This window comes from Nyctereutes procyonoides, unplaced genomic scaffold, assembly GCF_905146905.1.
Source record: "Nyctereutes procyonoides isolate TBG_1078 unplaced genomic scaffold, NYPRO_anot_genome, whole genome shotgun sequence".
NCBI classification, from domain to species: domain Eukaryota; kingdom Metazoa; phylum Chordata; class Mammalia; order Carnivora; family Canidae; genus Nyctereutes; species Nyctereutes procyonoides.
In genome coordinates this window covers 8794344-8807060 of record NW_026575042.1, presented here as the reverse complement: position 1 = coordinate 8807060, position 12717 = coordinate 8794344, and the positions used below count along the sequence as shown (strand labels likewise).

General features: G+C 48.5%; 1 protein-coding gene across 3 annotated transcripts in view; it reads left to right on the top strand.

Annotated features, from left to right (window-relative positions):
- The window catches only part of SCN10A (sodium voltage-gated channel alpha subunit 10), an 88165-nt gene that overhangs the window by 61044 nt on the left and 14404 nt on the right, over positions 1 to 12717 (top strand). For 2 of the 3 annotated variants that reach the window (XM_055321282.1, XM_055321280.1), the window contains 5 exons: positions 778 to 915; positions 2535 to 2658; positions 3927 to 4081; positions 7330 to 7503; positions 11606 to 11728. In XM_055321282.1, coding sequence (XP_055177257.1) covers positions 778 to 915; positions 2535 to 2658; positions 3927 to 4081; positions 7330 to 7503; positions 11606 to 11728 — 714 coding nt within the window. The remainder of the gene's footprint in view (positions 1 to 777; positions 916 to 2534; positions 2659 to 3926; positions 4082 to 7329; positions 7504 to 11605; positions 11729 to 12717) is intronic. The other variant, XM_055321281.1, reaches the window with a different exon arrangement.

The following is a 12717-nucleotide window of genomic DNA, read 5'->3' as shown; positions in this document are numbered from 1 at the left end:
ATAGACCAACACTCATTGGTCTCTTCTCAGTGACTCAGGGCATGTATTTCCACACAATATGGGAAGGCAAGGGTCCCTAGAGATAGGCAGGGCTGCTGGCCAGGCCACTAAGTGGCCTCAGACAGCTGTGCTTTGAGTCTGTAGCTCTACCACAGCCTCCTTCCCCTGCAGCTGTCACTTCTCTTGTGTTCCAGCAGCTGCTATTATCAGCTGCCATATTTTACATGCCTTTGTATGGGTGACAGCCGAGGGCAGGGCGTCACCATCCCTGGAATAAAGGACATGAACTCTGTGACGGCTATCTCCACTCAGAGGCATTTTCAGTTACTTTGGGGGCTCTTAGGGGACTTCAGACGGCCAAGTTCACTACCACTCCGACCTCTGGACAAGTAATAATGGTCATAGCTAACATCTATTGAGCCAAGCACTTCATGCAAAGTGTTTTTACAAACATTCACATGTTTAGTCATCAAAATCACTAATTAAAGTAGATCTTGTCTTCTCAATTTTGCAGGTAGGAAAAATGGAGATCAGACAGGTTAAATTTTTTTTGCCTAAGGTCATACAGCTTGTAAGTAATGGAGCAAGAGTTAAACAGATCTGGTTATGGAGACTCCAGGCTCACTTCACACAAGCGTGTGTATATGGATGCATGTATATATGCTGCAGAGATTAGATCCTTAACTCTGGCAGACTATGAGGTGCAAGATCTCTTCAAATGAGAAGTAGTCAGCTGAGGGTGGACACAGGTGGCCAGATGGGACCCTCTCTCACTAGCAGGAGCAGCTGCAAGTCGAGACGTGTGAGGGCCACATGGCGCCCAGGAGCCCAGGCTCTGGAATGTCCTCTGAGGACCTGGCTTCCTACGTGGATGAGAAGTGGAAAGACGAGGCTGCTGCCCAGGCGCCTGCAGAGGTAGGTATGTGAGCTTCCAGGAGAGGTTGCACAGCCTGTCGGACACTGACCGGTGGGATGGTAGAGGCTGGAAGATGGGGCTGCACGGGAAGTGGTGTTTCAGACTTCTGTCAATCACATAACCTCATGTCTCATCGTGAGAATTGTCAAGGCCCGTCCTAACCTCTGGGCTGGTCAGCACAATTTCAGTGGAAAGAGGGGGGTACTCCACAGGGTGGGGAGGTGGATAATAAGAACAAGATCCTCAGGTGCTCTGAGTCTCCTTGTCTTCATCTCTGAAACTGAATGGTAATGCCTACCTGGTAGGCTTCCTTTGAAGCTTAAATGAGATGCTGCTTGTCAACTGTTTAGCTCCTGCCTGAAATGGAATAAGTGCCCAGAAAATGACAGCCAAGAAAAAAGGAAACAAAAGACAATGCACAGACAAAGTGTCTTTCTGAGCCAACAGATGAAAGTCAGAGTCGCTTGTGGGTGAGGAAGTCTTCCCTGTGACGGCCCCCGCCCCCACTCTCTTTTGTCCCCATCATTTTTTTCCAGCCAAAAACATTCTGATGCTCTGGAGAGGTTGTCTGTATTGAGTAGTGTACTGACAGAGTTACATAGACTGAGCAGGAAGTGAAATTGGGGTTTAGGAATGTCTTAGAAGAGGTAAAAAGAAACTTGGTGGTTTCATTACAAATCTCTGAAGAAAACGAGCTACAGGGATGAGGTAGCTAGAGAGACTTAGCGTCTTTAATACAACCGCATTAAATTCAGGAATTTAACTCGACACCTAGTCACTGAGAGCTGATGCTGTGACAGGCCTGGGCGGGGCCAAGATAAGGAAAACATCATTCATGCCCAAAGTTATCAAGCCCTTCAGCTTGAGGAATGTCAGTCACTGGCTGTGTGCCCCTGAGCAAGGCTGACCATAGCAGGGTAAGAGGAGAGGGTGGGCTGGGATGGGGTTGGCGGACCCTGGGTGAACAGAAGCCACGTTGTTCCTGCTGAGTGAGGTTTGCCACCTTCTACATGTGGACATCATGTTTCCTTCAGAACATTCTAAGCATTCCCCTGGCTAGTTCTCTCTACCCAGTGTTTTCAGTATACAGCTGCTGGGGATCAGTTTTGGTTTTGGTTTTATTGTTGTTGTTGTTGTTGTGGTTGTTTTGTCCCCGACCCTGACCAGGCAGAGAAGGGCCTGACAGTGACAGATGGGGCACCCACCCCACCATTTGGGTCCATTAGCCAAGCTATCAGGTTTACTAATATGAGAGCAGCTTCAACCCCTAATTGAATTCATCTGGAGACATTATAAGGCTGGAGCTGCCAGGAGGGCAGCAGGGCCCCTGCAGCATTGCTCCGTGATTAAATATTCAAGCCCAGTGAATGCCGAGAGTCTTTATGGGTGTAATTACGGTGTCTCGGGCCCTCGCCAGCACTCCATCAGGGGCCTGGAGGCTGAAAGCCTCGCACAGCTAACCCTCTGGGGCACCGAGAGAGCATCACTGTTCTGGGCCTCAGCCCCCACGGGCTCTCCCTGCGGCTCGGAGCCCTTGGCCCCGCGGACCTGCAGTGACCGCGCAGCCTCGCTGGGCGCCTCAGAGAGCTCAGTTCACGCCCGGGCTTCTGCCCTGCAGGGAGGGGACGATACCAGCTCCTCAGAGGGCAGCACGGTGGACTGCCTGGATCCCGAGGAGATCCTGAGGAAGATCCCTGAGCTGGCAGATGACCTTGAAGAACCAGACGACTGCTTCACGGAAGGTAAAGCCGCGGCCAAGGGCCTCCTCATGTTGACGTCCATTCGGGCCAGAATCCAGTTCCACAAACTCTCATCCGGGCATCTGTGTGCCCCGGGCCCTGGGCTCCACAGGAGACAGACAGAAAGGGCCTCTCACTGCCTCCTCCCCAAACTAGGGCAGTGGAGGACAGCATGACCCACAAATGCCAGTTCACAGCACCCAGAGGTGCCACGTCAGACGCGGCTGCCAATGCTGTGCCTTCGTCATCACGCTCCGAAACACCTTACTGAGTTATAAACCGGTCCTCTTGCGGCTGAATAGCAAAGAGATAAACACTCTTGTTTGGGGACATAAAGGACCCAGAGGAGGGACCCAGAGTGCCCCTAAATCCTTTGAGTAACTCTTAAAGGCAGAAAAAACGTCCATGGCCATGGCACCCTGAACTATAGCACCCATCTTGTCCTAAAGGCAGAAAATACATCTTACTCTTTTCTTCCCTCCATGTTCAGAATAGAGAGGCAAGTTGTGTTCTCACTGCATCTGCGTGCATGACGTGGGTGTACATATAGTTCACACTATGAAAGTCACTGGGGCTTCAATAATAGTAAAAAAAAGTCTATCAATTAAAAAGCAACAACACGGGGGATCCCTGGGTGGCTCAGCGGTTTAGCACCTGCCTTTGGCCCAGGGCACGATCCTGGAGTCCCGGGATCAAGTCCCACGTCGGGCTCCCGGTGCATGGAGCCTGCTTCTCCCTCTGCCTGTGTCTCTGCCTCTCTCTCTCTCTCTCTCTCTCTCTCTCTCTCTCTCCATGTCTATCATAAATAAATAAATAAATCTTAAAAAAACAAACAAACAAAAAACAACACTTCCACACAACCCTGGGCTGGACTGGGCCCAGGCTCCATCCCAGCCACGTGGTGGCCCCCCAGGTGAACACAGGCTCAGGGCATAGCCCCTCACACAGCATGAGGCCCAGGCCCCCAGGCTTGTAGGGCTTCCAGAAATAGGTGGGCATAGGACAGGGGCCACCAGTATCTTTCCCAAGAAGGATGATAATACAGGAGGAGTTGAGAGTGGGTGAGACCAATGGTAGGGAGGAACACCGGAAGGCCAGGATTGAGAGGCTTGCTGAGAGGGGTGCAGCTTCTCTCCTGTTCCAGGGAAGAATTCCTTTCCTATGGGGTGGCAAGTGGGCTTCCCGGGAGAGTGCTTCCCCAGTGGGGCTGGAGCAAAAATGCTCCTCCCTCCCCAGGGCGACATCACTCACCATCAGTCCTCTCCCCACAGGCTGTCTTCGCCGCTGTCCCTGCTGTAAATTGGACATCAGCAAGTTTCCATGGACTGTGGGATGGCAGGTGCGCAAGACCTGCTACCGCATCGTGGAGCACAGCTGGTTTGAGAGCTTCATCATCTTCATGATCCTGCTCAGCAGTGGGTCTCTGGTAAGGGGAGGTGGGGTCCATGTCCCGAAGCCCTCCAGATGGGGTCTTCCACAATCCCAAGGCCCTGGAGCTGCAGCAGTGAGCTCCCCTGATTCCTAGCCTGAACCCCCCAGTGGGTGGCTGGCAGGAGACCTGCAGCCCAGCAAGCACGCTGCTCTTAGCAGCAGGGAAGGGTAAGTGCTTGCTGTCTCCATGCCACAGCCTGCTAAACCTGGCTGCAAGTATTTCAAGCAGTGAGGGCATACATCCCACTCTATAGATGGGGAAACTGACACCGAAAGGATTTGAGGCACTTGTCCATGTTTACCCAGTTTGTCAGTAGTAAAATCTACCTTTGCCCTCATTTGATCCCAAAGCTCCTGGCTTTCTAACCCCTGGCTTCCCAAACATCAGTCTTCTCTGAAGGCCCAGTTGAAAGACTGTCATCCTTCGGTCTTACCAAGCCACTTACAAATACTATTACTCATTCAAAGCTCACAGCAAATCATTTTATCAGCACTTCTCAAAATGTAATTACCTGGGGAGACTTGTTAAAAAGCAGATTCTGAATCAGATCTGGGGTGTGGCCTGAGAATTTGCATTTCCAGCAAGCTCCAGGGGATGCTGATGCTGTGGGTCCAAAGAGCACATTTTAAATAATAAGATCTTACAGGTATAGAGATTCTGAATTAGGAGCTGCTTCCCTAGCCCCTTGCTGAATGGCCAGCTTTGTAGGACAAGGAAGGATGCTTCAGATTGTGCCACAGCTTATGCTCACTACAAATCTCAACTCATCTTCCTAATGAACCAAGGTAGATGTAGACACAGGAAGGGACTTGCCATCCCCCATGGTCTGCATATTATGGATCAGGTCACAGCCCGAAGACATGAAGGGGCCTGCCTGGGGTCCCAGCTAATTAGTTAAAGGGAGGACGAGAAGCCCTCTCTCCTGATTCATGGCTCCAAATGTTTTCACTTGTTTTGCTTTTCATGTCATTTACTCCCTAAAAACAATCTACTGGATATCTGGGCACCTGCTTAAATGCCAGATTTTCCCAGGAAGGTGCCAAAACCACTCAGTGTATGTCCTCAGCCTTAGGGAGGAGCAAAGCAGGTGAGAAGACAAGATCAGGGATGGGGGGAGGGGGTGACCTGGCAGGCCATGGCACTAGGCCAAGAGAAGAAAGTCTCCAGAGACAGGGCTGCGCTGTCACCTCAAGGGAGGGGAAGGGCGTGGCAGCATCTGAAGGCGCTCACTGCTGACCCGGAGTGGCCATTGTGCACTGCCCTAGCTGTGTCTGTACAGCTCTGGTGCACAGGCCACATTGCCAGGCAAGGGGAGGCTGGACGGTGATTTCTCCCACCCTCCCCTCTTTCCTGTCCTCCTTGATGAGGACAATAGTCACATTTGCTGTTGACAAGGTATGACAATAGTCACATTTCCTCATTACCTCCTCAGCTCCTATCTTCCCCTGCGGGCCTCTTCTCCTCATTTCTCTTCTCCATGCTCTCCTGCTCCTTCCCTTCTTTCTGTGCCCCTACTCCACTCACCCCAGCTGCTCCCCCTCCCTCCCAGCAGGGAGCGCAGATCCTGCACCAGCTGCTGGGCCCTCACCTCCCCATCTCCTTCCCCAAGGGACCTAACAGGCTGGCACCAAATTTAGTCCTCCTTATGCTTTTACTTTGAGTACTTTAAAAAAAAATAACATGAGTTTTCATCTGACAAAGTGAAAAAAAAAAAGCACCCTTGGAAATTATGGGAAAATGCAAGAAAAAAATATCACCCATTTTCCTATCACTCAGAGAGAATCTCACTTTGAAAACATTTTGGTAGACTTCCTCCCCATCTTTCTTATGCATGTAATACATAAATATTACAAAACCGAAACCACATTTATGCATTCTGTAATTTCTCAGTAAATTCTCACAGTAAATATACTCCTACTATCTGACTTCATGGCTGCAGTGCATTCCATTATGGGAATGTGCCACCATTTATTTAAATAATCCCTGTGTTTACTTCTAATAAGCATTGAATAGCCTAGACTCCTTTGAGGACATTGGCTTCTTTCCTGTCTTAGGTGCAATTAGAAGCAGAGTCAGAAGCAAGGATTCTTGCATGAGGAGCTTGTGGAGGGCATACCCTGAGGTGGAACCTGTAAGGGAGGCAGGATCGGGAGAGGAGCTAAAAGACGTGGCTCACAGGAAGTCCTCCTCTGCGTGATCCCACAGGAGCTATGAAGCATAAAGGGTACCACAGAGCTGTCCCATCTTGAGGCAAAGGGGGTAGTCACTGGCCACAGCTGCATCCAGATCAGGCATTTAACCTCCTAGGCATTTCTGCAGGTGGAGGCAGTTCCCCCTCAGCCCAGGGAGATCCTCAGGAAAAGGGAGCATCCTTTAGCTGTTTGCAGCCAACCTCACAGCACCTGGGGGACGGTTGCATTGGCCCCTCTGACGGTGTCTGAGTGGGGCACAAACATCCAGTGTCCTTAGGCTGAATTCTTGAAGGCACAATTGTTGAGTTCCTGAAACCTTTGAATCTTCCTGCCAATCTGATCTCTGGAAAGACTGAACTGGTTTTCAGCCCCTGGTCAAATATAAGAGAAGCCATCTCCCCACAGCCACCACAACACTGGCCTTAGCCTGACTCTCTTCTATCTTCACCAGTCTCCTAAGAGAAAAATGGCACCTTCGTTTGCATTTTCTTAATTACCAGTGAGATAGAACATTCTTTTTCAGAGGTTCATGGGCGATTCTTACTTTCATTTTTTGTGAACTGGCTGTGAACATCCTTTGATGCTTTTATTTTTAAACTAAGTCGCTGTTAGGATCCCTTTGGTTCATTTCCAAGCCCCAATTTGAGGTTTCCTTTCTCCCTTGCTTTCGGCTCCCCTGCAAAGAGTAAGCCAAGCTGCAGGCTCCTGTTGGCTCTAGGGGGTCCTGGTTTGCATGTCACAGTTCCTCTTCTACAATCTCACTGAACCTCACCCCATACTCCACCCCCCCCCCACACACACACACACCGCACACCCCGAGCAGAGAAAACAAAATGATACAGGCCACCTGGTTCCCAAAGCCTTCCCAGGGCCTGAGAACAGGGCTGGCTGAGTCCTTCCCTGTTACTGGGCCCCAGTGCTGTGGATCCAGGCAGCCTACTATTTTCCTTCCCTCCTTTCCTTCCTTCCTTCCTTCCTTCCTTCCTTCCTTCCTTCCTTCCTTCCTTCCTTCCTTCCTTCCTTCCTTCCTTCCTTCCTTCCTTCTCCCAGGCCTTTGAAGACTATCACCTTGACCAGAAGCCCACAGTGAAGGCCTTGCTGGAATATACTGACAGGGTGTTTACTTTTATCTTCGTGCTGGAGATGCTGCTCAAGTGGGTGGCCTACGGCTTTAAGAAGTACTTCACCAATGCCTGGTGCTGGCTGGACTTTCTCATCGTGAACGTGAGTGGCTCATTGGCACACATGGGGTTTGGGGCCCTCACCTCTGGCTGCAGCTAGCACAAAGGAAGCTTGACGCCTTGCCTTATGGGCCACTCCAGAGAAAAGTCTTGAGCACTTAGCAAGATCTCTGAGAATAGCCTACACACTGGTGAATGGTAAGATCAGACAGTACATGATTCTGGCCCAGTGGCGATGCTCAGGTGAGTCCTCAGTTCCTAGGTCTCCACCCAGAAAGACCACTGACTGCCCTCTGTGGTTTACATCTGAAGCAAGATGACACATGAGGCTCTCAAGGGTCTTATGACCTTGCATCCCTTGACAGGGCTTCTGGACTGAGGGTGAGCCCAGGACTGCACAGCACAGAGAATCTTCCCACCTACTGGCTCAGTGGCCCTCAGCCCTGGCTATGCTTTGGAATCATCCAGAAAGCTCTTAAAAATACAATGAACCAACACTGTTATTCCCTGAGTTTCAGATCTCTCTGGTCCAAGGTGGAGCCCAGGCATCAGTATGTTATAAAAGCTCCTAGGCAGGTCCAATATGTGTGCAGCCAGATTGAGAATCACTGAATTTGCCCCACTGGCTTCTCCACAGTGGCACTAGAAGGGAGAGAGGGTCCCTTTGGAGAGGTACTGAGCTGAACCATGTGTGTTCAGATTCACACTAACCCATGGCCACTAATGGCTGCACGAGGGGATTTACCAAGGGCCTCCCACATGCTAGACTTGTGATCCCTCCCAGCTGTGAGGAGACCATCCTCAATGAAATCTCCTAAGAGCCTTCCTAAGCCCTCAAAATCCAAGAGTGGTCTCTCCCTCATCTTACCCATGACAATCCTCTATCTCTGTCCAGGTCTTTGCCCTCTTGGCTTTGCAGAATGGCTGCCTGAATGATTTGCTCACTGTGGCACAGCTGAGGGTCCCCACAGGCAGGGGAAGGCTTGTGCTGTGTTTGTCTCTGCCTCCCACACTCCAACAGCCACCAGGACCAAGGTCTGCACATCAGAGGTGTCAGTAAATGTGTCTGTACTCAGTGCTTGCCTCCTGAAGCTGGATGGGGTCCAATACAGAACATTCTGTCCAGCCTCCTGTGCTGGCAGGTCCCCCACAGCAGGTCTGTGTACTCAATTCTCTTCTTTCCTGATACCAACATGTTGGCAGCATCAGGACACTGTACCACAAGGATTAACTGTGAGGCCTGAAATCTGAGTCACAGGTGATAACTTTGTGCATATAAAATAATTATTCATAAGTGAAGGAAAAATGTTTTATTCTGGCTTCACACCCTTGTTAGGGGCACAGGCGCCCTTCCCTACATATGTCTCACTACTCTAAGCCCCGATCACCTTAAATGCTCACCTTCTCATTCCATCCATCTTCCTCCTAATTCTTCCTTCTGACCATCCATCCTTCCTTCCCCATAGCCCTCCTTCCATATACCCAGCCGTTCATCCTTTCTTTTTCTTTTCTTCTAATCATCCACTCATCTTTACTTCTCCATTTATCCTGTCAGTCCTCTCCCTCCTTCCATCTATTCTCATTCTTTCTCTCTTCTCTTCTGCCTATCCTATCTATCAACTGTTCCTCAATCCTTCTATCTTTTGATTCACCTTTCTATCTGACCATCCAATCATCTAAACTTCCATTCACTCATTCATGCACCTTTGATCCAAGCATCCTCTTATCCATTCATTCTTCCATCTTCCCATTTTTCCTTTAACCATCCACCTATCCTTCCTTCTTTTTAAAAATTGTATTTATTTATTTATTTACTTACTTACTTACTTATTTGAGAGAGAGAGGGGTGAGGAGCAGAGGGAGGAGAAGCAGACTCCCCACTAAGTAGGGAGACCAACGTGGGGCTCAATCCCAGGAGCCTAGGATCACAACCTGAACTGAAGGCAGACCCTTAACTGACTCAGCCATCCAGATACCCCAATCCTTCCTTCTTTTCACCCATCTGCCTGTTAATCCCTTTTCATTCCATTCCTTCATTCAACCAATCAACTTTCCATCCATTCTATAATCTCTTCCATTCATTTATTCTATACAACTTTCTCTTTCCATTCATCCATCGGTCATTTTACCCAGCCATCCATTCTTCTCCCTTTCATCCATTCCATCCATCCACTATGCTATATACTTCCATATTTTATCCTTCTTTCTTTCATCCTTCCTTTCAACTATCTGTCCTATCCATCTTTGTATCCTTTAATGCATTATTCTATCCAACCATCCTTACATTCATCTTCCTTCTTTCTCTCCTTCCTTTCATCCATCTGAAAATGCTTATATATTTTGTTCAACTTATCAAATGTTTATTTATGACTGCTGAATATAGGATTGTCTTATGAAGTGCTCTGGGGGAGGCAGAAGCCAAGAAATAAAAACTCCTTATCTCCAGGAGTTTGTGCTATAATCTTTCAGCAGATAGATAAGACACACAGAAAGAAATAAACCTATTATAAGGGGAGATATGGTGAGCACTGCTGGAAATAATTAGTGTCTTAGGGGCACAGAGACATGAGCCTGTGGGGGTGGGGAAGTTGGGAAGGCTTCATATAGGAAATTACATTAAATGTAGGGCTTAAAATGAACAGGAGCATTGAGGTGCAAAGAGGACCAGAGGAGGCCAGTCTTAATTAAAGGATGACCCTGAGCAAAAGTACAGACACAGGTATATTTAGAGAACAATCTTATTTGGGTAGAATATATGAGTGAAACATGGCTGAAAAAAAACATAGTCTGCAGCTAGTATAATACAGACTAAGGAATCGGGAACTTAACCTGAGGGTGATAAAGCACTAGTGAAGTCTGGGAGAAAGAGACACACATGATTACAATCAAATTTGCACTGGAGAATGGATGCAATACTAGAGACCAATTGGGAGGCTAGCGACCTGAACAGTGGGAGTGGAGCTGGGCTTGGGTAGAGGGCTTTGATGGAAAGCCCCCAGACCCTGATTGCTCCAACTATAGATTTTGCACATGAGGCAACCTTCCCAGGGGACTGAGCAAAAAGCTGAATAGGGTCCAGCATGAAACTGGCCCAAACCTCCCTACCTTCTATCAGCCAGACAGCTGGGTAATACCTGCTGGTGTCTGGAGTCTTGCATGGATGAAGAAAGTGTTTTTTTTTTTTCCATTCTAGCTCTTTGTCCTGGTGGAATAAGCCACCCATTCAGAGAATAGACATTGTTTAAGGCTTTAGCACCCACATGGGGACCCCTTCCCTTCGGAAGGTCTGATGAATCTCCCCACCTGGCTGCCAGGATAAGCTAAGTCTGAATTCAGCCCACTAGTCATGGTGCAGTTGGGGTCTTCCAGTGTTGGGTCACAGTCTCCAGCAAGCTCAAACCTACGCATGGTTTACTCAAAGTTTCTGGGAGGTGTGACCATTTGTCCATGTCAATGTGTGTCCTTTACAGTCCTTGATCAAACACTTTTTAAAAAGACCAACAGGAAGTCACAACCCAGTCATTACACTTCAGTCATCTGTCAAAGCTGGATTTCATGAGCCATGCCACTCACTCTTCCTTTGACTCCCTCATTTTATACAGGCTGAAAGTATGACCTGGACTAGCAAAGCACTGACCCAAAGTCACACACACACAAAAATTAGGGGTTGAGAGGAACCTAGACCCTACTGAGACCAGGACTCTTTGCCCTCCACCTTTCTGAGCAAATACAATTGAGACTCACTTTGCATTCTTCAAAATAGACTTTCAGCATAACCCCCACAAAGGGACATCATCTCTCCAAGTCTGGAAGTCACAGTTTCAAGGCTGTTGAAGTCTGGCTGATGCCTCAGAGGGGAAAAGGAAGATTGATATAATACACTGAGAGCTTGACCACCCATACCACATTGTGGTGATGTGGAAGACTGAGTTTTTCTTTCCCGGAGGCTCAGAGATGTGATGAATGAAATCCTTAATAAAGGGAAAGATATTGAACTCTCTCTAGACCTTTCACTGGAGTTCAAAATAAGATTGGAGCCAGGATGATGGCTTGGACAGAGTAGGTGGTGGGAGGGATTTCCTGTCTCCTTCTACTAGGATCTTCTGGAAACTAGAATAATGTTTTTGCTCTTTGCCTGCATCCAGATCTCCCTGACAAGCCTTATAGCGAAGATCCTGCAATATTCTGATGTGGCATCCATCAAAGCCCTTCGGACCCTCCGTGCACTGAGGCCCCTGCGGGCTCTGTCTCGATTCGAAGGCATGAGGGTAAGACCTATCTCCAAACTGCTCTGGTCTCCATCATTTGGTACCCCTTTCCCCCTACCATGTCCTTCATGCCCCTGACCCTGAGCTCTGGGCCCACCTGAACAGCTGGGCTTTGGGTGGGTCCCTGCTTTCTGCTGGGACTTTAGTGGCACTGCCATGTCCTAATGCTCTGGTTTTCTTTCATGTCCCTTTGTGAGCACTCGTCCTGTCTCACCTCAAATATCATGTCTACCAGCATTCAGACTCATAAGTCTTCCTGTTCTTAGTGAAGTGATCCTGCTTCAACATCTCTTGCCTCTGTCTCCCCACCCTGCATCTTGTCCTTGTTGCCCAAATCTCCAGAACACCCCAAATCCCTCATTTTTCCGAGACAAATGAGCCTTTCCTCTGACACTCCATTTAACTGTGGTGGCACCATCAGCTCAGCACCATGGCCACCACTCATTGGAATGCATCCTCTTCAACACAACGCAGTCATGGGGTCCTGTGGATTCTTCCCTTTCACCCACTCCTTTCCTCACCCATCACTGTCACCTCCATCTTGTCCTCACTGTCTTCCTCACAATGGAGTGCTCACAAGCTAGGCCCTTGAATTACAGGGAGAATGAGGGACTGCTAATTTGTCCCCCTCCCCTTCCTCATAATTACAAAAGGCTCCAGGTTCTAGGAGTGAGGTTTTGCTTTCTCCTGCCATCGACTCAAAGAAGACATCCTATCTTCAAAAGCAAAAATGGACTTTAAAAAATTAGCTTGTACCTTCACAAACACTAGAAGCTTATGATTGAAACAGTTTGAATTTTGTTTTATTTTATCTCTAGGTTGCTGCTTTACAAATAAGCAAGTTTGTGAATATGCATTTTGGTTTTCACTAATTCTTGACTGAAGCATATCTTGAACTGTAGTTTTTAAAGCCCTTTTAAAACAGCCTTTAAAAAGAATAAAGCAAGGTACTAAAATTTGTATGTGCAAGCACAACACATACACTCCCA